This window comes from Salvelinus alpinus, chromosome 3 (genome assembly GCF_045679555.1).
Source record: "Salvelinus alpinus chromosome 3, SLU_Salpinus.1, whole genome shotgun sequence".
In the NCBI taxonomy this organism is placed as follows: Eukaryota; Metazoa; Chordata; class Actinopteri; order Salmoniformes; family Salmonidae; genus Salvelinus; species Salvelinus alpinus.
The window spans coordinates 95977143-95998575 of record NC_092088.1 but is presented as its reverse complement, the minus strand read 5'-3'; the positions used below and the strand labels follow the sequence as shown (position 1 = coordinate 95998575).

General features: G+C 42.7%; 2 protein-coding genes and 1 pseudogene across 5 annotated transcripts in view; all 3 read right to left on the bottom strand.

Annotated features, from left to right (window-relative positions):
• Positions 1-3927, bottom strand: part of LOC139571578 (protein transport protein Sec31A-like) — a 28852-nt gene extending 24925 nt beyond the window's left edge. For all 4 annotated transcript variants that reach the window (XM_071394571.1, XM_071394574.1, XM_071394573.1 and 1 more), the window contains exons 1-6: positions 3779-3927; positions 2430-2544; positions 1845-1968; positions 1534-1729; positions 1332-1427; positions 674-814 (exon numbers count right to left, since the gene is read on the bottom strand). In XM_071394571.1, coding sequence (XP_071250672.1) covers positions 674-814; positions 1332-1427; positions 1534-1729; positions 1845-1968; positions 2430-2508 — 636 coding nt within the window. In that variant the 5' untranslated portion in view covers positions 2509-2544; positions 3779-3927. The remainder of the gene's footprint in view (positions 1-673; positions 815-1331; positions 1428-1533; positions 1730-1844; positions 1969-2429; positions 2545-3778) is intronic.
• Positions 3928-12014: 8087 nt separating this feature from the next.
• ndufb8 (NADH:ubiquinone oxidoreductase subunit B8) lies at positions 12015-18343 on the bottom strand. The gene is made up of 5 exons (XM_071394570.1): positions 18009-18343; positions 15878-16004; positions 15427-15526; positions 12787-12942; positions 12015-12180 (listed from the first exon to the last, which is right to left on the bottom strand). The coding sequence occupies exons 1-5, from the start codon at positions 18118-18120 to the stop codon at positions 12088-12090; spliced, it is 588 nt and encodes a 195-aa protein (XP_071250671.1). The 5' UTR covers positions 18121-18343; the 3' UTR covers positions 12015-12087.
• An 833-nt stretch (positions 18344-19176) lies between these two features.
• Positions 19177-21098, bottom strand: LOC139571577 (glutathione peroxidase 1-like; annotated as a pseudogene).
• Between the last annotated feature and the right edge of the window lie 335 nt (positions 21099-21433).

The window sequence follows — 21433 nt, the reverse complement described above, 5'->3', positions numbered from 1 at the left end:
TACAGTCCAGTCTCACAGTGGTTCCTCAGGACAGACTAGTGTACCCACCCGGTTAACGTCTGACTAGAGTCAGTATGAGAGGGGAGCTAACATGATACAGTCCAGTCTCCCAGTGGTTCCTCAGGACAGACTAGTGTACCCACCCGGTTAACTTCTGACTAGAGTCAGTATGAGAGGGGAGCTAACATGATACAGTCCAGTCTCACAGTGGTTCCTCAGGACAGACTAGTGTACCCACCCGGTTAACTTCTGACTAGAGTCAGTATGAGAGGGGAGCTAACATGATACAGTCCAGTCTCACAGTGGTTCCTCAGGACAGACTAGTGTACCCACCCGGTTGCTGTGGTCACCAATCTACTGTACCCACCCGGTTGCTGTGGTCACCAATCTACTGTACCCACCCGGTTGCTGTGGTCACCAATCTACTGTACCCACCCGGTTGCTGTGGTCACCAATCTACTGTACCCACCCGGTTGCTGTGGTCACCAATCTACTGTACCCACCCGGTTGCTGTGGTCACCAATCTACTGTACCCACCCGGTTGCTGTGGTCACCAATCTACTGTACCCACCCTGTTGCTGTGGTCACCAATCTACTGTACCCACCATGTTGCTGTGGTCACCAATCTACTGTACCCACCCGGTTGCTGTGGTCACCAATCTACTGTACTCACCCGGTTGCTGTGGTCACTAATCTTGATGATGGGCTCGTTCTTCCTCAGGTCCCAGACCACTGCTTTCCCACTGGGGTTTGCAGAGGCCAGGATGTGTTGGACCTGTCTGTTCCACGACACTACACTGATATCTTCAGGAGGCTAGGTGGACGGGGAGAGAAGGAACAGCACTGTTACAAATATAGATATTCCTCCAGGAATTATTGATTGGAGAATGTCACGGCACACATTTTAGAGATTAACAAAAAAGAAAAGTGTTATTACACATCAAAAAGCTAAGCCAAAATTCCCAACACTGCCAATTCCCAACACTGCCAATTCCCAACACTGCCACACTGTGGAAGACTGTCGTCACAGGCTATTTCTTTGAGACTTCAGTAATATCTTGATAGGAGGAAGTATTATGTTATTTAACATTCCCACCAGCCCACACATGTTAAAGCCACCACACAACAACCACACACACACACACACACACAGGCTTTCACTCTTACCTCACAAAGCTACAAAGAGGGGAAACATGGAGAAAACGGTTAAAAATTCAATGAAGACTCATTCCAGGGATTTAAATCACCCTGGAATACCCACCATTTTGATTTAGAGAAGAAGTTCAATGGAAACAGAAGAGAACAGGACAAACTTCCCCAGAGACATTTACCTGTGACTTTGTCCCGGGTGTCATTGGATTGCTGAAATTGTTCAGATCCCAGATGTAGATCTCTGAATCGTTTGCCCCTGACGCCAACAGATTACTCTGAGAGAGAGAGTACATTCAAATGAGAAAAAAAAAACTTGTAGTTTGCATGCCAAACTACAAGTGAGAATTGGCCAAAGACTTGACAGGCTGCTACCATTATTACCTGAAAGGGGTTGAAGTCTAGTGCTCTGACAGGCCCAGTGTGTTTGTCAGACTGTCCTATTATTGCCTCTTCCCCTGATGTTACGATGGCTTCTGGGCTATACACCGTTACCGTGCCATTATCACTGCCTCCAATCAGTCTCCCTCCCAAACCGTCTTCTCCTGCTCCAAAGTTTACCCACACCAGACTATGTAGCCTTGGGCACAGATATCAAATCACATTTTATAGGTTGAATCATATGTATTGATACAATAATATATTAACTTGATAACTCGTATAGTATTGGGTTAGCAGCTCATTTTGTTGCTTACCTGTTAGAAGTAGGTAGGGACCCCTTGAGTTTCATGTCCAGAGAAGGATCGGCAAAATCCACCTGGAATATTTCCAAGGCGGCAGTGGTGTTGAACGACGCATCCAGCTGCTGAGCAGACGTGCCTGTTCGTCAACACAAACAGACCAAGAAAGAAATCTAATAAAATCACAAGAACTCAAGAGTATATTATTCAGAATTCAAAGTGAAGCCTGTTATCATCAGTTACAGGTCGCAGTTGTAAATGAGAACTTGTTCTCAACTAGCCTACCTGGTTAAATAAAGGTAAAAAAAAAAAAAAAAAAAAAAAAAAGTTGGCTAGATAGCATAAACAGATCTGGGAGGCTACTGGCAAGAATGCCTAAACATCTGTAACTATTTACTGTATAAGTGCATGACAGTCCTGATACACAAAACAGTTCTACCCTACCTAAGGTTAGGTAGAAGAGTTAGGGTTAGTGCAGGACAGGTATGGACAGGCCTGATACAGGTAACATTTGTGCCCTACCTAAGGTTAGGTAGAAGAGTTAGGGTTAGTGCAGGACAGGTATGGACAGGCCTGATACAGGTAACATTTGTGCCCTACCTAAAGCCAGGCAGATAGGGTGGTGGGGGGCAGGACTCCATGCTGGATGAGCTGTCCTCTGGATCTCTTTCAGCCTCATCTTCCTCTATTGGGATAGGATGCCTCTATCAAAGTCCTAAATAATGGAAAACAAGCACTTTTAATGACGTTTCAATACTGGTGTGCATTCAGTTCGGTTCAACGTTTGCTACATTGTGTAGCAATGGTATGCACCAAACGGTGTGCACCATTCTTCAACAGCTTTTGAGGTCTGTTTGCGGCTGTTTGGTGGGTGTACCCTGATCAATATGGGTGTGACACAGTGAGATACATACATCACCAGTGTGACCATTTGTAGCTAATCGCACAATATTGTGCAGCCCACCATATACAATAGCCCTCTGAGCCACCATAACCACACCGTTCTTCTCTTCAGCACCGTTTCCCTTGACTAAAACGTTTAACATAGCCAAAAACATTTCGAAATGTTTTTGGCTATGTTGAACATACCCCTGACGTTATGACCCCTGGAGTGTATTCATTACGCAAATTCTGTTGCAAAAAATGTTTCCTCCAAACTGAAAAAGTTTTGCAACGAAAACGAGAGTTTCTATCGGAAAAATTCAGGTAGGTCTCTCTCAGTTGACTTCTTAAACGGTACAAAGTTTCCGTTGCAAGACGTAAGGAATAAACCCAAGGTACGCGCATTGCATTGGGCAGTAATGGATGTCATATGGGGCTAGACAACTTCTAAACACTAAGAACCCACCTACAGCTAACTGTCAAACGTTAATCGTTTCTGAATAATCAAAACAAAATATTGTAGGGCGTTACAGTAGCTAGCTTACGCTAGCTACGTAACGTGTGGGTATGGTTAATAACCTGAAACATAATTTACTAACGTTAGAAGAATCAATTCCAATCACGTCTCATGAATCAACACCACGAGAAGCGAGCGTACCGTTAGATAGCGTTAGATGGATAGCTGCTGGGTGATGGGAAAACGTTGAGTTAGCTAACATCCATCATTTGGTTAGCTAGTAATACACGTCTGCTAACGGCTTTTCTTCGCCGTAATGTATATGTTCTATAATGTTAGCTAGATAGGTAATGCCGGTTGAGCTATTAGCTATAAACCATCCCTGGTTCAATCAGTTTCTTTGGCTAGCTAACGGTAGATAGCTAGGCTAGTTACCGATACGTGTCATTGGCTTCTGCTAGAGCTGCTAATGCTAGCTTGACAGCTAAATCATGCAGACGTGTCATTCAGCTTATAAATCTAGTAAACTAGCTAAAAGCTAGAATAAATATATTCTAACACTATATTGTTAGTACCCCCATATCTTCATATAAAAATATAAAATACATACGTCGGAATTGATGATTATCAATCTTTCTAGCTACAAATGATGTAGAAAACCACCGGGCACTCCCAACGTAATCATGGATGTTTATCCTCTTCTACGGTGGCCGACATGGTATCAAATATCACAGCAGTCAGTATCTTGATTTGACCTGTAGCTGTGTTTTGCAATGTTTTCAGTTCAGCAAAGATTGTCTCGCCTCTTAACATAAGGTACAGTACCTTCAGAAAGTATTCATACCGCTTGATTTAGTCCACTTTTAAAATATATTTTTTTTTTTACACACAATACCCATAATGAAAACATGTTTTAGACATTTTTACTAATATATTGAAAATAGAAATATAGATATCTCATTTACATAAGTCTTCACATCCCTGAGTCAATACAAGTTAGAATCACCTTTGGACGTGATTACAGCTGTGAGTCTTTCTGGGTAAATCTGTAAGAGTTTTGCACACCTGGATTGTACAATATATGGTAGTGAGAGGAAGCCCGATTGTGGGCAGCGGGAGAAGATGGATTTTAGCCGATATTCTACACATTTTCTTATCGATGAAACGTTTGATCTCATTACAGTTTTCTGTTCCCAAAACTATAATATGTTATGAAAAGAGTAGCCTAAGTTTTGCAGACTTTGCTCTTTGCAAAAGTTTTAAAAAATTGCGTTGTTTAGAAGGGGCGCAAAGGCGAATTGAGTTATTGCGCACTTCACAGAGTAGGGGTTCCCTAACGGACATAACGCAGATGTGTGCAAGAACACGCCAATAGGATCTCGCTAGCTCATGCTTGGCTAATTTGTTCCCATTTGAAACGAGAGGGTGTGGTCTATCTTGGTTTACTTATAAAATCTTTGATTCATTGTCGTTTTGGTAAGCAACTCTTCTTCTTTTTTGAGATTGGGTTGGCGGATCGCATCCAACTTTTAAGGTGCATCACCGCCACCTACTGTACTGGAGTGTGAGGCCAGTCACAGCCTTCTTCTTCTTCTTCTTTTTCTTTGTCTTCTTCTGTGGGGGTTTATCGAAGGTTGGCATCCAACATGATGGTGCATTACCGCCACCTACTGTACATCTACTGTACCCACTAGTGTGGGCCAGAGACGTATAAACTAAATCCTACCTGCCAGCCCCGTTACTCTTAAAAAAATCTAAAATATTTGAGAGTATTTCTAAGGATGTTCTACACAATACACTCTTTAAACTAATTTCCTGTATCCCCTTCTCCCTCATACTAGATCTCAGCCTCTCTTTCCCTCTGATACTGCCCACACTAGCAATATATTCTCCACAGTCTCTGTTTCCTGGCAATAATTACACTTTCCTGTTGGATGCTTTCATCTAACAGGATGCTATCACGTTTAAGGTCTTATTCAACCGGCTATGTCCCACCCATAATCTTGTAAAAATAGCCTCCTATTTTCTGTCCCTTCCTGCCGACCTCCCCTCTCCGACTTTCCTCTGTACTTGAAATAAATGCCTGCCCTTAGTATCTCTATGCCATTGCTCCTGTCATCTCTGCACCATCACTGTCCATATCAGGCTTTTAGCCTGCCATCTCTGCACCATCACTGTCCATATCAGGCTTTTAGCCTGCCATCTCTGCACCATCACTGTCCATATAAGGCTTTTAACCTGCTCCTGCCATCTCTGCACCAGCACTGTCCATATCAGGCTTTTAACCTGCTCCTGCCATCTCTGCACCATCACTGACCATATCAGGCTTTTAACCTGCTCCTGCCATCTCTGCACCATCACTGTCCATATCAGGCTTTTTGCCTTGCTCATTGAAACTACAACATCAACATCCCCACTACTAAGTGCTTGATTAGCCAGTACATCAACTGCCTCGTTCCCCTTCACCCCCACATGGACTGGGACCAAGTAATTCTCATCTGTATACCCATCTGTCTAATCCTGCCATGGGTTTGTAGCACCTCATACAGCAGGTCTTGTCTTCTACATGACCTAAAGGACTGAAGACTCATGAACACTGCACATGAATCAGAGCAAATAGCTACTCTGTCTGGCTTGACTTCCTCCAGCCACTGCAAGGCCAACAGTATGGCCATCAGCTCTGCCGTATATACAGCCAGAATATCTGTAATACGTTTCCTGACTGCCACCCCACATTCCTGCACTACAAATGCTGACCCAGTATGTCCTTCCCTGGCTTCCGGATTGGTACCACTAGTGCTCCTTCCAGCTGTCTGGTAGTTTCCCCTATTCCCACACTCTGTTGTACAACACCAATACCTTATCCAGTGCTTCATCACTAAGATGGGCCAACATAACATAGCACATCTCATCTTTCCCAGGTGAAGTTAACCCAGCCTTACTTATTGCCCTTTTCACCTCTGCCATGGTAAATGGTGCATTCAACGCATCATTTACATCCTCCCTCCTATCCAGCACTCTCTTGTTCTCTCTCGCCTCCTCTGACAAATTTACAGAGCTTTGCACTTGGACAAATGCTTTGGCCATCATCTCTACCTTCTTCTCATCTTTTACTGCCACATCCTTCCCACTTGTCAACACTGGATAATCCCACTCCCTTCTGGGAAATGTCAGCTGTGAAATCCTGGCGATCTAAGAACCTATTAGCCGCTTTCACAATTTCTTCGATATTTTGTTAGTTTGTCATGTACAATTAATCACCTGCTCAATAAACACAACCAAATCCACCTCCTCTACGATTAGTATTTCAGGATCTCTCAATTGACTGACATCCACAGACTGTTGTTGATCATCCTCTGCCATAGCTTCATCATCTCTACCCCCCGCTTCGACAATTTTCACTGCCTCTGCATAGGACACCTTCTCGACAGCCCTGACCCTTCCTACTTTGACCTCCTTCACCCTAACAGGGCACTCAGGGAACTCTGGAACGTGATTTACATCACAATGGCAACACCGTGCATCCTCAGACTCTATTCCGTTTGCAAACACTTGACAAGTGGCCTTTTTTACATTTATGACATTAAAGTGGCTTTTGTACATCAGATCCCACCACATATCTCCTAAATCCCAGCTTTACATGGGTCGGGAGAACTTCTTCATCAAACATCAATAATACAAAGCCATTTCTCCTTCTTTCCATTCACAGTGTGGGTTAAGTGACGTGAATCAACTATTCCTGGCATGTTCATCTTAAACCATGAAGCCTCAATCTCCATCGATACACCAGATATGACACCTATTATCAAATCAAATGTTATTGGTCACATACACATGAGTAGCAGATGTTATTGCGAGTGTTAGCGAAATGCTTATATGGACTTGAAGCGAAGCTGCCATCTCTATCGGCGCCATCTTGCTTATCAGTGCCCTACTCCAATAATCATAGCATTCACACTGCTTTTGTTCTTTTCACACAACTGAAATAAACAACACACTGGTCACCCTGACTGACTCAACTTCTCCCAATGCATCCTTCATCTACTTTGTGACCATAAACGGGTTTCCCCCCCCAAAAAAACATCCTTGTTCATGAATCGCACTCGAACAAGGAATGAGGCATTATCATACCAAGGCTTATCTTGATTTACAACTTCAGGCCTTTTAGCTCCATTAGATGTTACAGTATTCCAGTCATTTCCTCTATCTTCACTCGCGCCAACAGAATCAAGCATCACCTCTGCTTCCACTGTTACTCTCACACCTTCGGTAAGCAACTCCAGTATATATTTGGCCTTGTGTTTTAGTTTATTGTTGACCTTTTATTTACCTAGGCAAGTCAGTTAAAGAACTAATTCTTATTTTACAATGACGGCCTACCCCGGTCAATCCCCTAACCCGGACGACACTGGACCAATTATGCACCGCCCTATGGGACTCCCGATCACGGCCGCATGTGATACAGCCCGGGATCGAACCAGGGTCTGTAGCGATGCCTCTAGCACTGAGATGCAGTGCCTTAGACCGCTGTGCCACTCGGGAGCTTTTGTTCTCCTGCTGAAAGGTGAATTTGTTTCACAGTGTCTGTTAGAAAGCAGACCACCATGTTCTTCTCTAAGATTTTGCCTGCGCTGACCTCTATTCCATTTATTTTTATCCTAAAAAATGTCCCTAGTCCTTGCCGATGACAAGCGTACCCATAACCAATGTTCCCTCTAAACTGCGCGCGTGGGCGGGCGCCCCAGTCCCGCCATACAGTTTGCGCAGAGAAGCACGAGATTGAACTTCATTCTCCCTTAGTTAACACTATCAACGTTTCCCTTTACTGTGGGAATTGTGATAGAATCAATGCAAAATTAGCCACTTTCAATGCAACATACCGAAACAAAACGAACTAGGCAAGACATTGTGTTGTAGGCAGAACACATCAGTGTAGGATTCTACGTCACTGACAAGCACCACTCAGCCCATACTCTACACACAGACCGGTGAGGCCTAACCAATCAGAGCTGCAGTAGGCCTATATGCAAATAGACCATTGCCATATCTGTGCCGTTCACTTTGAACTGGACTGTGTTTACAGCATGAGTGGTCTTGAGTAGATGCGCTTGTTTTGAGATCAAAGCGAGAGCTGCATGTGTGTACATTTGTTTATATCCTTTGCTAGTTAGTGATTTATTAGCTAAGTATATAGATCATTTATAGTTAACAATGGGGGAGTGATTGCTCCCTACAAGAGCACAACACTTGTGCATTTCTAGACATCTTTGAAAAGCCAGTCTGGTAAAGATCTTTGTTATGTCTTAAAGGGGCAGTGTTGTACTTTGAGGCATGCTTAAATAAGCTAAGTAGCCAATAGGCAGAGAGTAGCATAATTTGTTTTATTCTTTGTAATAATGGAATGAGAATAATAATGCATTTTATTTTGTAAAGTCATTTCTTGCATCAAACACATTTTCAGTCACCTCATCTGAAGGACAAGTGGATAAACAGGTTAATGTCAAGCCCTGTATATTTCTTCAAAAGTCTGATGGAATGTAGGCCTACATTGGACACCACACATTGGCTGGTACTGTAGACAATTATAGAACAGCTATTTCCATGATAAAATGTTATGGGATGCATTTTCTCCATTGTTTTTGATGGTAGGCCATTCTGGTAGGCCTAGATTATGACCAAATAGCCACTTGACCACTGTCTGAAACTGTAACTTAAAGCGGGTAAAGCCTCAGCGTTCACAGTAAACGTGTGCTGGAAGTTACACAAAATGTTCACAACATTCAAGTTTGCGCTCAGCAGGCCTGATATTTTTTCAGTGCCGAAATTGCTTTGAGGGAACATTGCCCATAACATGATGCAGCAAAATATGAAGAGTGGTACTGTCACGGTGCTGACTTTTGCCCGTCGCCTGCAGCAAAAGCCTCTATCCCGTCCTCTGGCTAGGCAGAGTACTTTAGGATTGTAGTTACTTCGGTGTAACGAGGGCCTAGTCGTGCGGCTCTACCAACCCTTCTATCTATTCGCACTGGCCTTTCGCGTGAGTTGGGTTTGTTCCTTCGTTCACGTTGTCACTCCCTTATTTCCCCGGTCTAGTGTGGGGCCTTGGATAGATGAGTACTTTATTACTTTATGTTTATAGATTCTTCCTATACTCCGTTACCTTGTGTCTTCCTCTCTTCTATATCAATACCTAATAACTAATCTTCCGTTAGTTATTAATGCTCGTCAGCTAGTAGTCACTTGGAAACTAGTATTGTTATATGTTTGACTTTTCCAAAGATATATTATTGTCCACACAATGAAATATTCTTTAGTGCTATAACTTTAACCTATAACCAAGGTCACTTTCCGTTTAGCGAGAGTGTCAAAGGCGTTTGCTCTCCAGATCGTTACTCTGGCCTAGTTGTCAAAGTTTCAAGCTTTTATTAAGTCACTCTGTTTTTTGTCTTATACACGTTATTACAGTTAAATGGTTATACAGTCCTAATACATCAATAATGCTCAATCAATCCTTAATGCGTTATGCTATGCCAGATACTATTGCAAATATAAATCAGCTTAAACACTTCTTATAACTCTTAAACAAAGCAAATAACAATATATTTACCTTAAAGCTCTATTCCCTTGGTCCTTCCCGAAACTGGTGTCAATAAGAGTAATATTGGCAGCCTCTGCTGTGTATAATATTTCAATCTCTTATTGTCTCCAAATTTCTTATGGTTACACTTTTCACTGCCTGCTGCCTAGATACTGACCCCTTTTTGATGACCCTTGGCTCTCTACGAGGCTTACTTATATCTGGGCTTTTTCAATCCTTCAAACTGAAGTTGTCTCTGGTACTCCAAAAGATAGAACTTGTTGCTCTCCTACACAACCGCGTCCTTTTACTCTTTTTAAATGGAGTGGTTTTCCAGGATAGAACACAATTTTCAAGATATACCAGTCAATATATTGCTCGTGCCTCAATGTCAAAGTAGTCAGTACAAGCAGAGTATAGCGAAGAGTAGTTTACCTTGTCTGATGATTCTCTATGATATCCAAATCATGTAGAGCGAGGATCATGCCCTAGGCACTGACCTCTCCTTCTTTTATACCTCTCTTAGACACTCAGTTTGGGGGAAGACACTTGGGAGTGCAATCAATTTGTCACATTGTGCCACTACTACTTCTCTTGCAATATACTCAAAGTTTGGTGGGACTCAGTCCAATGTCAAGTCTTTCAGCACTGATGCCCAAAAGTCTTCTTCCGCTGGGGCTTCGGTTTGGTCGAGCTCTCCCTCAGTCTTCATGCTGATTGGTTCTTGTTTTATGTCTAGCTCTTTTAGGTCCTGTTCATTTGGCTCCCCCTGCTGGTTGATTTCCGTTGTGGCAGTTCCCTCCTGCATTCCCCAGTCAATAGTTGGTCCTAGTGTAGCTCTGGATCTGGCCCGATTTCTAGGGGAGGGGTCTGATCTCTTTTACTTTTCGCTGCAGTACTCAGTGATGGATTTGAGAAAAACATAACAGTTTGTATTCAGGACATAAGGTTCATTTATTTGCTGTTTTACTTTAGTGCCTTATTGCAAACAGGATGCATGTTATGGAATATTTTTATTCTGTACATTCTGTCCTTCTTTTCAGTCTGTCATAGCTACAATGTTGTAGATCCATCCTGTTTTCTATCACAGTCATTAAACTCTGTTTTAAAGTCACCATTGACCTCATGGTGAAATCCCTGAGTGGTTTCCTTCCTCTCCGGCAACGGCGTAAGGAAGGAGGCCTGTATCTTTGCAGTGACTGGGTGTATTGATAAACCTTCCAAAGTGTAATTAATTACTTCTCCATGTTTAAAGGGATATTCAAATGTCTGCTTTTTTAATTTTACCCATCTACCAATAGGTGCCCTTTGCACCTATTGGTAGATGGGTATCTGTTTGAATCTGTGCTTGAAATTCAATGCTCGACTGATACCTTACAGATAATTGTATGTGTGGGGTACAGAGATGTAGTCATTACAAAATCATGTTAACCCCTATTATTGCACACAGAATGAATCCATGCAACTTATGACTCGTTATGCATAATTCCACTGTGACATTATGGGATATTGCTTGTAGGCTCGTGACACAATCTAAATTCAGTCTAACAACGTGGGAAAAGTCAAGGGGTGTGAATACATTCTGAAGGCACTATTTTTATGTTAGTCAAAGAAGTTTAGAAGTTGAAATTGAGCGTAGTAGTGACTGTATGCACTATGAAAGTGACGCAGCATTTAAGGATGTAACCTTGTAATTTTTGTAGGCTTTTTGAATGGTCTTCAATGTAGAAAAAAATATTTGGCAGAAGTAAATTCATTCACACAAAAAATATAATTTGATATCCTAAACGGCCTCGTTTTCACATTGTATTTTTAATTGTCAAACCCATCAAAAATATTAAAGGGGGCAAGACCCAGACGTACGATGACTCCACAGCGCAGCGTTTTACAGTAGTGGGATAGTATCCTTTAAATGATAGTCACCCTAAATTAAATATAACGTAACCCCACAATGCACTATGATATAAAGGACTTCATTTAAATACACAAACAAGTAATTGACTACTTACCATGTAGCCTAATTAATTAGCCATGTATTTACCATGTCAATTGGCTATAGGACTATCTACTGATCTCCAGTCCCACTAAGCTATAGCTCGCTCTCTCTCTCTCTCTGAAGCAGGTGACGACACGGATAAGGGATATCACCAAGTTGTACGCAAACAACCTATTCCAGTTGTCTGCGCGTTTTAAAGTTTGAAAAGCCATTCAATCTTAAAAAGGGATTTAGAAGGAGTAGCTTTCCAAAGAATAAGATATAGGTCAAAGATCAGGAATGTGACTGAAGTCACACTAAAATCTCTTTATTAGACAGAAATATACACATTTAGAGAAGCAGATATTTAAATGTTAAAATGTTTGACTTCTTCAGGCTGTTTCTCGGGATCCCCTCCTCTCTCTAGGTGCAGGTTGTTGTAAGGATATTGTTTGGGTGCCTGGAATAGAGAACAGGGATGACCTAACAGAGGGCATCAGACAGGATGTACCTATTCACCTTTCCTACAGAAGAGGACATTTGAAGACCTTTTTAAAAACAGGTGTTTGGTGAGTGTGGGTGAGGTGCTCAATGGTCTTCAATAAATACCAGAAAGCTATCATAAGATAGGAAATGAAATGGCAAAATATAGTGGAATATGATAATTGCGCTTCAGTTACCAATGCATGTCTTCACTCTATTGAATTGGTAGCAGGGCAAGGAAACAAATGAAACCACTAACAGCAGTAGCATCATCTCCGACTCCGTGTACACCCGTCATTAAACTGTATTCAGGGATCAGATCTGTTGCTCCAACTGTAAAATCCAATATTAGTGTCCACGGGACAGATATGAGGGGTAGACCCAAAGGCTGTTATTGGACAAGTCCTTTTCAAATCCAGATGTCATAGTAAAAAAAGGTCTTGAGATACCAAAATGGGAAAGGGTTTCAATACAACAGGAAAGCATATACTTATATTATCTTCTGGTCTGTGACATCTTAGGGGTTACAACGGCGATTACAACGGAGACAAAAGACTGATGCTTTGCTCAATGCAATACTTACCACAGGCTGGTAAGATGGAAACTTCTCCCCAAGGTAGAACATCAGCAGCATGAATCCAACGAAACCAAACAGATGTTTGCACATGGTGTGCCAGTCCACAGGGCTGGGCGACGTGTCCACTCGATTCCTGATGAACATGTCAAAATCCCAGTGGATCTAGAACGAAAACATGCAACAGGGGCGAGAACCCACTGTAAATGAGTCCGGGGGGGGGGGGAGGAAATACATCAGCAAATAATGATTCATAACTTACACACATTCACGTCCTGCCATTTCAAATGTCTACGTGCATAAATGTACACAATACTTTACAGTAAACAGGTGGCGTACTGTGAACAATATACAGTAGGGCTGTAACGATACCAGTATTGTAATATTTTCCCCATGGCAAAACATTTACACGAAGCAGCGCCAACTCTTTGGTTCTTTTATAAAACCTGCTTTGTGTCAAATGTTGTGTGCTATAGCTTGGAAAATAAATACAAAATGTGACTCTGGGTAACATGTCTGTTTCCAACATTAGGGCTGTTTTCCTAAATTAGTTAATCCGCTTTGTGTTGTTTTCTTGTCGCGATACTAAACAAGTATCGGGATACTGGTATTGTCCCAGACCTAATATATAGTCTTATTAGTCAGTTGTGTAGTCACGATACTTGTAGGTAGATGTCTTTTATTTTTAATATTCACTGAAAAATAAATAAACCAAACATGCAAAGACTTGACTGAGTTACAGTTCATGAGAAAATCTGTCATTAGGCCGTGATCTATGGATTTCACATGACTGGGAATACAGATATACATCTGTTGGTCACAAACACCTTTAACAAAAAAAGGTTGCTGTGTGGATCAGAAAACCAGTCAGTATCTGGTGTGACCACCACTTGACTCATGCAGCGCGACACATCTCCTTCACATAGAGTTGATCAGGCTGTTGACTGGCCTGTGGAATGTTGTCTCACTCCTCTTCAATGGCTGTGTGAAGTTGCTGGATATTGGCAGGAACTGGAAAACTCTGTTGTACACGTGGATCCAGAGCATCCCAAACATGCTCAATGGGTGACATGTCTTGTGAATATGCAGGCCGTGGAAGAACTGGGACATTTTCAGCTTCCAAGAACTGTTTACAAATCCTTGTGACATGGGGCTGTGCATTATCATGCTGAAACATGAGGTGATGGCGGCGGATAAATGGCACGACAATGGACCTCAGGATCACATCACGGTATCTCTGTGCATTCAAAATGGCCATTGATTAAATGCAATTGTGGTCATTATCCGTAGCTTATGCCTGCCTGCCTATACCATAACCACACCATGGGGCACTCTTTTCACAACAGAAAACCGCTCGCCCACACAACGCCATACACGCTGTCTGCCATCTGCTCGGTACAGTTGAAACCAATATTCACCCTTGAAGAGCACACCTCCGCCTCTTTCCCAGTGGCCATCTGCCCACTGAAGTCAGTTACGACACCAAACTGCTGTCAGGTCAAGACCCTGGTGAGGACAACAAGCACGAAGATGAGCTTCCCTGAGATGGTTTCTGACAGCTTGTGCAGAAATTCTTTGTTTGTGCAAACCCAGTTTCACCAGCTGTACGGGTGGCTGGTCTCAGACGATCCCGCAGGTGAAGAGGCCGGATGTGGAGGTCCTGGGCTTGCGTGGTTACACGTGGTCTGCGGTTGTGAGCCCGGTTGGAAGTACTGCAAAATTCTCTAAAATGCCATTGAAGCGGCTTATGGTAGAGAAATTAACATAACTCCGGTGGACATTCCTGCAGTCAGCATACCAACTGCACACTCCCTCAAAACTTGAGACATCTGTGGCATTGTGTTGTGAAAACGTTACATTTTAGTGGCCTTTTATTGTCCCCAGCACAAGGTGCACCTTTTTAATGATGCTGTTTAATCAGCTTATTGATATGCCACACCTGTCAGGTGGATGGATTATCTTGGCAAAGAAGAAATGCTCACTGACAGGGATATAAACAAATTTATCAAAATTGGAAAGAAATATGTTTTTTTTTGCATATGAAACATTTGTGATATTTTATTTCAGCTCATGAAACCAACCTATTAACATGTTGCATTTATATTTTTGGTCAGTGTAAGTATTGTGAGATCTGATACTGTATCTTGACAACCCTATTAGTCAGTCAGTGTGTAGAAATATACCCCACGTCTATCTCACCGTCTCTCCCCAGTTCCTCCTCTATCTCACCGTCTCTCCCCAGTTCCTCCTCTATCTCACCGTCTCTCCCCAGTTCCTCCTCTATCTCACCGTCTCTCCCCAGTTCCTCCTCTATCTCACCGTCTCTCCCCAGTTCCTCCTCTATCTCACCGTCTCTCCCCAGTTCCTCCTCTATCTCACCGTCTCTCCCCAGTTCCTCCTCTATCTCACCGTCTCTCCCCAGTTCCTCCTCTATCTCACCGTCTCTCCCCAGTTCCTCCTCTATCTCACCGTCTCTCCCCAGTTCCTCCTCTATCTCACCGTCTCTCCCCAGTTCCTCCTCTATCTCACCGTCTCTCCCCAGTTCCTCCTCTATCTCACCGTCTCTCCCCAGTTCCTCCTCTATCTCACCGTCTCTCCCCAGTTCCTCCTCTATCTCACCGTCTCTCCCCAGTTCGTCCTCTATCTTACCGGCTCTCCCCAGTTCCTCCTCAGGTCTGGATGATCCCAGGAATACCAGGGGTCTCTCTCATGCTGGGATCTGTCTGGCAATTGTGGGTAGTCTCCATACCTACAGAAACACAACAGGAAAAAAAGTGTGTGGGTGAATAACCTTAGGTAATGCACAAATCCTGAAACGTTCAACTCCCATTGGGGTCCAATATTTGCTCTCATACCCTATATATAGTGCATCCCATAGGGCTCTGGTCAAAACTAGGGCACTATGTAGGGAATTGTATACCGTTTGGGATGCAGAGCCTCAGTCATTTAAGTGAGTTCAACCCACAGGTTGAAATACCAAATCAATTTGCTAGTTGTCTGGTAAAGGAACATAGCTCCTGCTGTAATGGGGTGGTGTATCAATGACAGGAAAACAATGGCATGTGTGTCCTTCCGTATCCATGGTACCCCGCGTCCTTACCCCTCGCCATTATCCGGGATTGGTTCATAATCCTCCACCCTCATGTTGTACTTCTTTGCTGCAGCTGCTCTCTCCTCGGGCGTCTTGGGGTATGGCCCTGGCAGCATGCCCTTGGAAGGTCCAGAGGCTATACAACATTTGGAAAGAAGTCAATACAGTACCATTTATCCCCATGATCAACCAGAGAGTGTGATTGTAGGCTAACTAGCCATTTGAGAGTAACGTTAGGAATTGCTTAAAAAAAAATATATATATATCACAGTCGTGGTCAAAGGTTTTGAGAATGACATAAATACTAATTTTCACAAAGTTTGCTGCTTCAGTGTCTTTAGATATTTTGGTCAGGTGTTACTATGGAATACTAAAGTATAATTACAAGCATTTCATAAGTGTCAAAGGATTTTATTGACAATTACATGAAGTTGATGCAAAGAGTCAATATTTGCAGTGTTGACCCTTCTTTTTCAAGACCTCTGCAATCCGCCCTGGCATGCTGTCAATTAACTTCTGGGCCACATCCTGACTGATGGCAGCCCATTCTTGCAGAATTTGTGGGTTTTTGTTTGTCCACCCGCCTCTTGAGGATTGACCACAAGTTCTCAATGGGATTAAGGTCTGGGGAGTTTCCTGGCTATGGACCCAAAATATCAATGTTTTGTTCCCCGAGCCACTTAGTTATCACTTTTGCCTTATGGCAAGGTGCTCCATCATGCTGGAAAGGGCATTGTTCGTCACCAAACTGTTCCTGGATGGTTGGGAGAAGTTGCTCTCTGAGGATGTGTTGTTACCATTCTTTATTCATGGCTGTGTTCTTAGGCAAAATTGTGAGTGAGCCCACTCCCTTGGCTGAGAAGCAACCCCACACATGAATGGTCTCAGGATGCTTTACTGTTGGCATGACACAGGACTGATGGTAGCGCTCACCTTGTCTTCTCTGGACAAGCTTTTTTTCCAGATCCCTTTTCGATTGTTTGGGGCGATTCATCAGAGAAAATGACTTTACCCCAGTCCTCAGCAGTCCAATCCCTGTACCTTTTCCAGAATATCAGTCTGTCCCTAAAGTTTTTTCTGGAGAGAAGTGGCTTCTTTGCCGCCCTTCTTGACACCAGGCCATCCTCCAAAAGTCTTCACCTCACTGTGCGTGCAGATGCACTCACACCTGCCTGCTGCCATTCCTGAGCAAGCTCTGTACTGGTGGTGCCCCGATCCCGCAGCTGAATCAACTTTAGGAGATGGTTCTGGCGCTTGCTGGACTTTCTTGGGCGCCCTGAAGCCTTCTTCACAACAATTGAACCGCTCTCCTTGAAGTTCTTGATGATCTGATAAATGGTTGATTTAGGTGCAATCTTACTGGCAGCAATATCCTTGCCTGCGAAGCCCTTTTTGTGCAAAGCAATGATGGCGGCACGTGTTTCCTTGCAGGTAACCATGTTTGATAGAGGAAGAACAATGATTCCAAGCTTCCAGTCTGTTATTCGAACTCAATCAGCATGACAGAGTGATCTCCAGCTTTGTCCTCGTCAACACTCACACCTGTAACGAGAGAATCACTGACATGATGTCAACTGGTCCTTTTGTGGCAGGGCTGAAATGCAGAGGAAATGTTTTTTGGGGGATTCAGTTCATTTGCATGGCAAAGAGGGACTTTGCAATTAATTGCAATTCATCTGATCACTCTTCATAACATTCGGGAGTATATGCAAATTGCCATCATACAAACTGAGGCAGCAGACTTTGTGACACAAATATACATTTTCATTCTCAAAACTTTTGGCCACGACTGAGATATCTATATATATATCTATATATATATATATCTCACACACACACACACCTAGCGTATGTACTTGCACTAGTTATCCAAAGACAAATAACGTTGGCTGGCCAGGTAACCCTATATGGGATCTAGCCTAATATTTAATCGTAGACAGCTAGCTACATACTACTGAATGAAGCTTTAACCAACGTTAGTAAACCACTGAACGAGATGCAGCTCTGTTGTAGGGAAGCTAGGCTAGCTCAAGGTTAGCGACACTTTGCCTGGCATGTTTTAACTTCCATTCCAACTTGATGCAGGGATTTTGCATTTGTACAACGATATCGCAAAAACCATAAAGATCCATGAACCAACCTGCTCTGACTTGGGAGAAAAGCGCCGAGAAGCCTGGCTGTTTCCCCTTGGAAAGAGCTCGAGCCCAATTTCTGAAACCCACGGCAGCCATGTTCAATTGTTGCGGTGACATTGAACGGTGAAATACGCATGCGTCCGGCGAGAACTACGGGAAATCCAATGTTTGTTTTTTCTTATTTTTTCTCGTCGAATCTTCTTCTTCTTTGGGATTTGGTTGGTGGATTGCATCCAACTTGAAGTTGCATACACTGCCATCTACTGTACTGGAGTGTGAAGCCAGTCACAGCCTACCTACACGACGGGCGTCACAAACACCAGGAATCTTCAACCGCTCTATCTCCACACTTAACGCTACCCCAGAAATCACTCCTTTCAATGGTGTCCTGTTCCTAAGAGCAAATCAAGAAACAGATCTTGACTCAAGTTGCGTGACACGGAGCGTCTGCTCCCTCTGATCAGAAGAAACACAAAAATATCACAAGTCCACTACTAGTTTATTTCATCCTTTCTCACCCACCCTGAAAATACAAATGGATCCGCCAAAAGGCAAGCGTCCACTTTCTCCAAAAATGTGACTCCTACTGGACCAGATTCTTCTTTATTCAAACTCGGCGGTCCTCACCATACTGCATCCTCACTCTCAGGTTCCATCTCTGAGCTACTGGAGGACGGATCCCTACTGGAGGATGTATCCCTACTGGAGGACATATCCGTATCCCTTTTACACATGATGCCAAGCTCCATCACCACACCACCTGCCACTGCAGTTAATTCAACCTCACTCTCGTCACGTTCAATTTCCTTCTGTAGCTTTTCCAAAGGTTCGGTGATATCCTCCATTCCATATTCACTCAAAACATATTCCACTTTTCTTCCTTGTCTACCATCTTACCACCTTAAAAAAGGGGTATTCTTTCAGAATAGCAGTCTCTTTGATCGGAAAAATGTCAAGGTATAGAAATGTCAAACATAAAACAATCCAAATAGTGAATTGTATTTTATCCTCAAACATCCACAGTGCTCAGTTAAATTGTGTATATTCTTTATGTATTGTATATCATTCCATTCAAGTAGGATTGAGTTTCTATGCAGCTGGAGACTTGGGTTTCTCCCACTGTAGCCTACAAATGTTGTTTTAACAATGTTAAACAATTAAATGGACAACACATTTTAAGATTTCAGCCAAAAGATTCATTCACTTCCTCTGTTTTGCAACAATAACAAAAAGGAGTAGTTAGTTATATTGAGACCATAGGGATAGGCCTACTGATCACCAACAGGGGCCGGAGGGATCTGATATTCTGAGTGAATGCACTGAAACTCAGAGTCCTTCTCCCTTCCTCATCAGATCCAGCTCAGCTGCATTTAGTCTGCATTTACTGAGGGATCGTCACTCTGCCTCTGCTGATGAAGAACCCACTTTATTGACAACCATACAGGGGAACAGATGACTCCATTTATAGTAGGCCTGCGATGTCTTTCTCCACGTTCTCAGTAGGGCCATGAAGTTCATAACTGGGGAAAAGGAGAGGCTATTATAGAATAGGACATTAAGTATTTTCAAATCTTATTTGTAAATGAATGAATGAATGAATTATATGAATGAATGCATGAATGATTGATATATATATATATATATCAAATGTATATATATATATATATATATATATATATATATATATATATATATATATATATATATATACACACTGTCAAGTCATTTTTCATTAATGTGTTTAACTTACCGCCTGAAAGGCGCCCCATCAGAATCGATTAGAAACTTCTCAAAGTTCCAGCGAATGTCATTGACTTTGATGGGTGACCAGTAGAGCCTCTTTATATCTCCTATGACAGGGTTCACATAGGGCAAAGACTCCTGTTGTACAAGACATGAACAAATGCTGTTAGTGAGGTCTAATGTCCATAATGCATTCAACTTGCCCCCAGAGTGCAGTACATAATAGTGCATAAGGACATGTCAAATATACTACCTTGAGATAGGCGAAAAGAGGTTCTTCGTTCAACCCATTGACCTCGATCTTGCCAAACACAGGGAACTTGGGGACAAACCCCCCACCTGGCCTTACATACTTGAGAAGGTTGAGTGTTTCATGATTTACCTCTGAAGGAAGAAACAACCAATGTAACAGACCAGTGAGCTTATTAGTTCTGAAACAGAGGCATTCATAAAACAGACTGGTCTCGTCATCATGCATGACAAACAAGCATACTATTTAACTTGGCAAGTCAGTTAAGAACAAATTCTTATTTACAATGACGGCCTACCCCTAACCCGGACGACAATGGGCCAATTGTTCGCCGCCCTAAGGGACTCCCAATCACGGCTGGTTGTGATACAGCCTGGAATTGAACCAGGGTCTGTAGTGAGATGCAGTGCTTTAGACCGCTGCGCCACTCGGAAGCCCACACATGAGCGCTTTGATACTTAGCATTACTCCTAGAGACAAAGTAGGCCTATAAGTTACAACAGATCAAAAACCTTTATTGTTATTTCAAAAAGACTCTCTTACCAGGTGCCTGAAGACCAAACTGATTGCAGGAGAATCCCAGGACAGTGAAGTTGAGGTCACCAAACATTTCCATGAGTGCATTCATTCTGTGGTACTGTTAGATGACACATACAATTAGAACACCACCTAAACATTCCACCTTGGGCTGACTGTTGAATATCTCTAATACTACAACACAATCAAAAGTTTGGCCTATGCCAGCTGACCAGCATGAGGCTTTTAGCCTGTATAGGCTAGCACCATGAATCATCGTTAGCCTACCTCCTCTATTGTTGACCCTCAGAAGGTGGCCAGGTTGACAATGAGGAGCACCTTGCCCCTGTGGATACTAAGAGGAACGCTCTGACCGTCCAAGGTCTCAGCGCTGAAATCATAGATTGATTTAACGCACGCCATTAGAGGTTATACTTCTTCTTTAGCTTGTAGCCTATATCCAGAGCAGTCAGTCAGCGGTGGGTATTCACCTAGCCACCCTGTTGGTCCTCCTCATTCAGAGAACCATAACTATAGGCTCAGCAATTGTTCAGCATGGTTGACTCCATTGTGTCGCTGCATGCTAAGAGATGAATTGACAGGATGGTTATTTGTTCAGCAGTTTGCATGGGTATGCAGATCATGCTAGTGACAGTTAGTCATCGGTTATCTCTCATTATTCACTTGACAGGTATGTAAAAGAAAATCTATGCATATATTGGAAATACTGTAGAACCATAGTAAACTAATATTGGTGCTGTTCCTGGGGTCACTATAGGACATGTGATCTATTTTACAATAAAAAGAAAGTACTATATCGTCAGATTATTGATTATTTTGTACATGGTAGAGAATTAAGTATGATCAACATAGCCAAAGCTTAGATGGAATTTAATATTTAATTAATTGAGCCTGTTGGTT

What these genes read in the sequence shown, in the direction of transcription:
- ndufb8 (XM_071394570.1), bottom strand. Translation starts at nt 18,120, where the DNA reads ATGTCACCGCAACAATTGAACATGGCTGCCGTGGGTTTCAGAAATTGG. An exon ending in TTTCTCCCAAGTCAGAGCAG is followed by an intron (nt 16,005 to 18,008) that starts GTTGGTTCATGG and finishes AATGTTGTATAG; the next exon opens with CCTCTGGACCTTCCAAGGGC. An exon ending in ATCCCGGATAATGGCGAGGG is followed by an intron (nt 15,527 to 15,877) that starts GTAAGGACGCGG and finishes GTGTTTCTGTAG; the next exon opens with GTATGGAGACTACCCACAAT.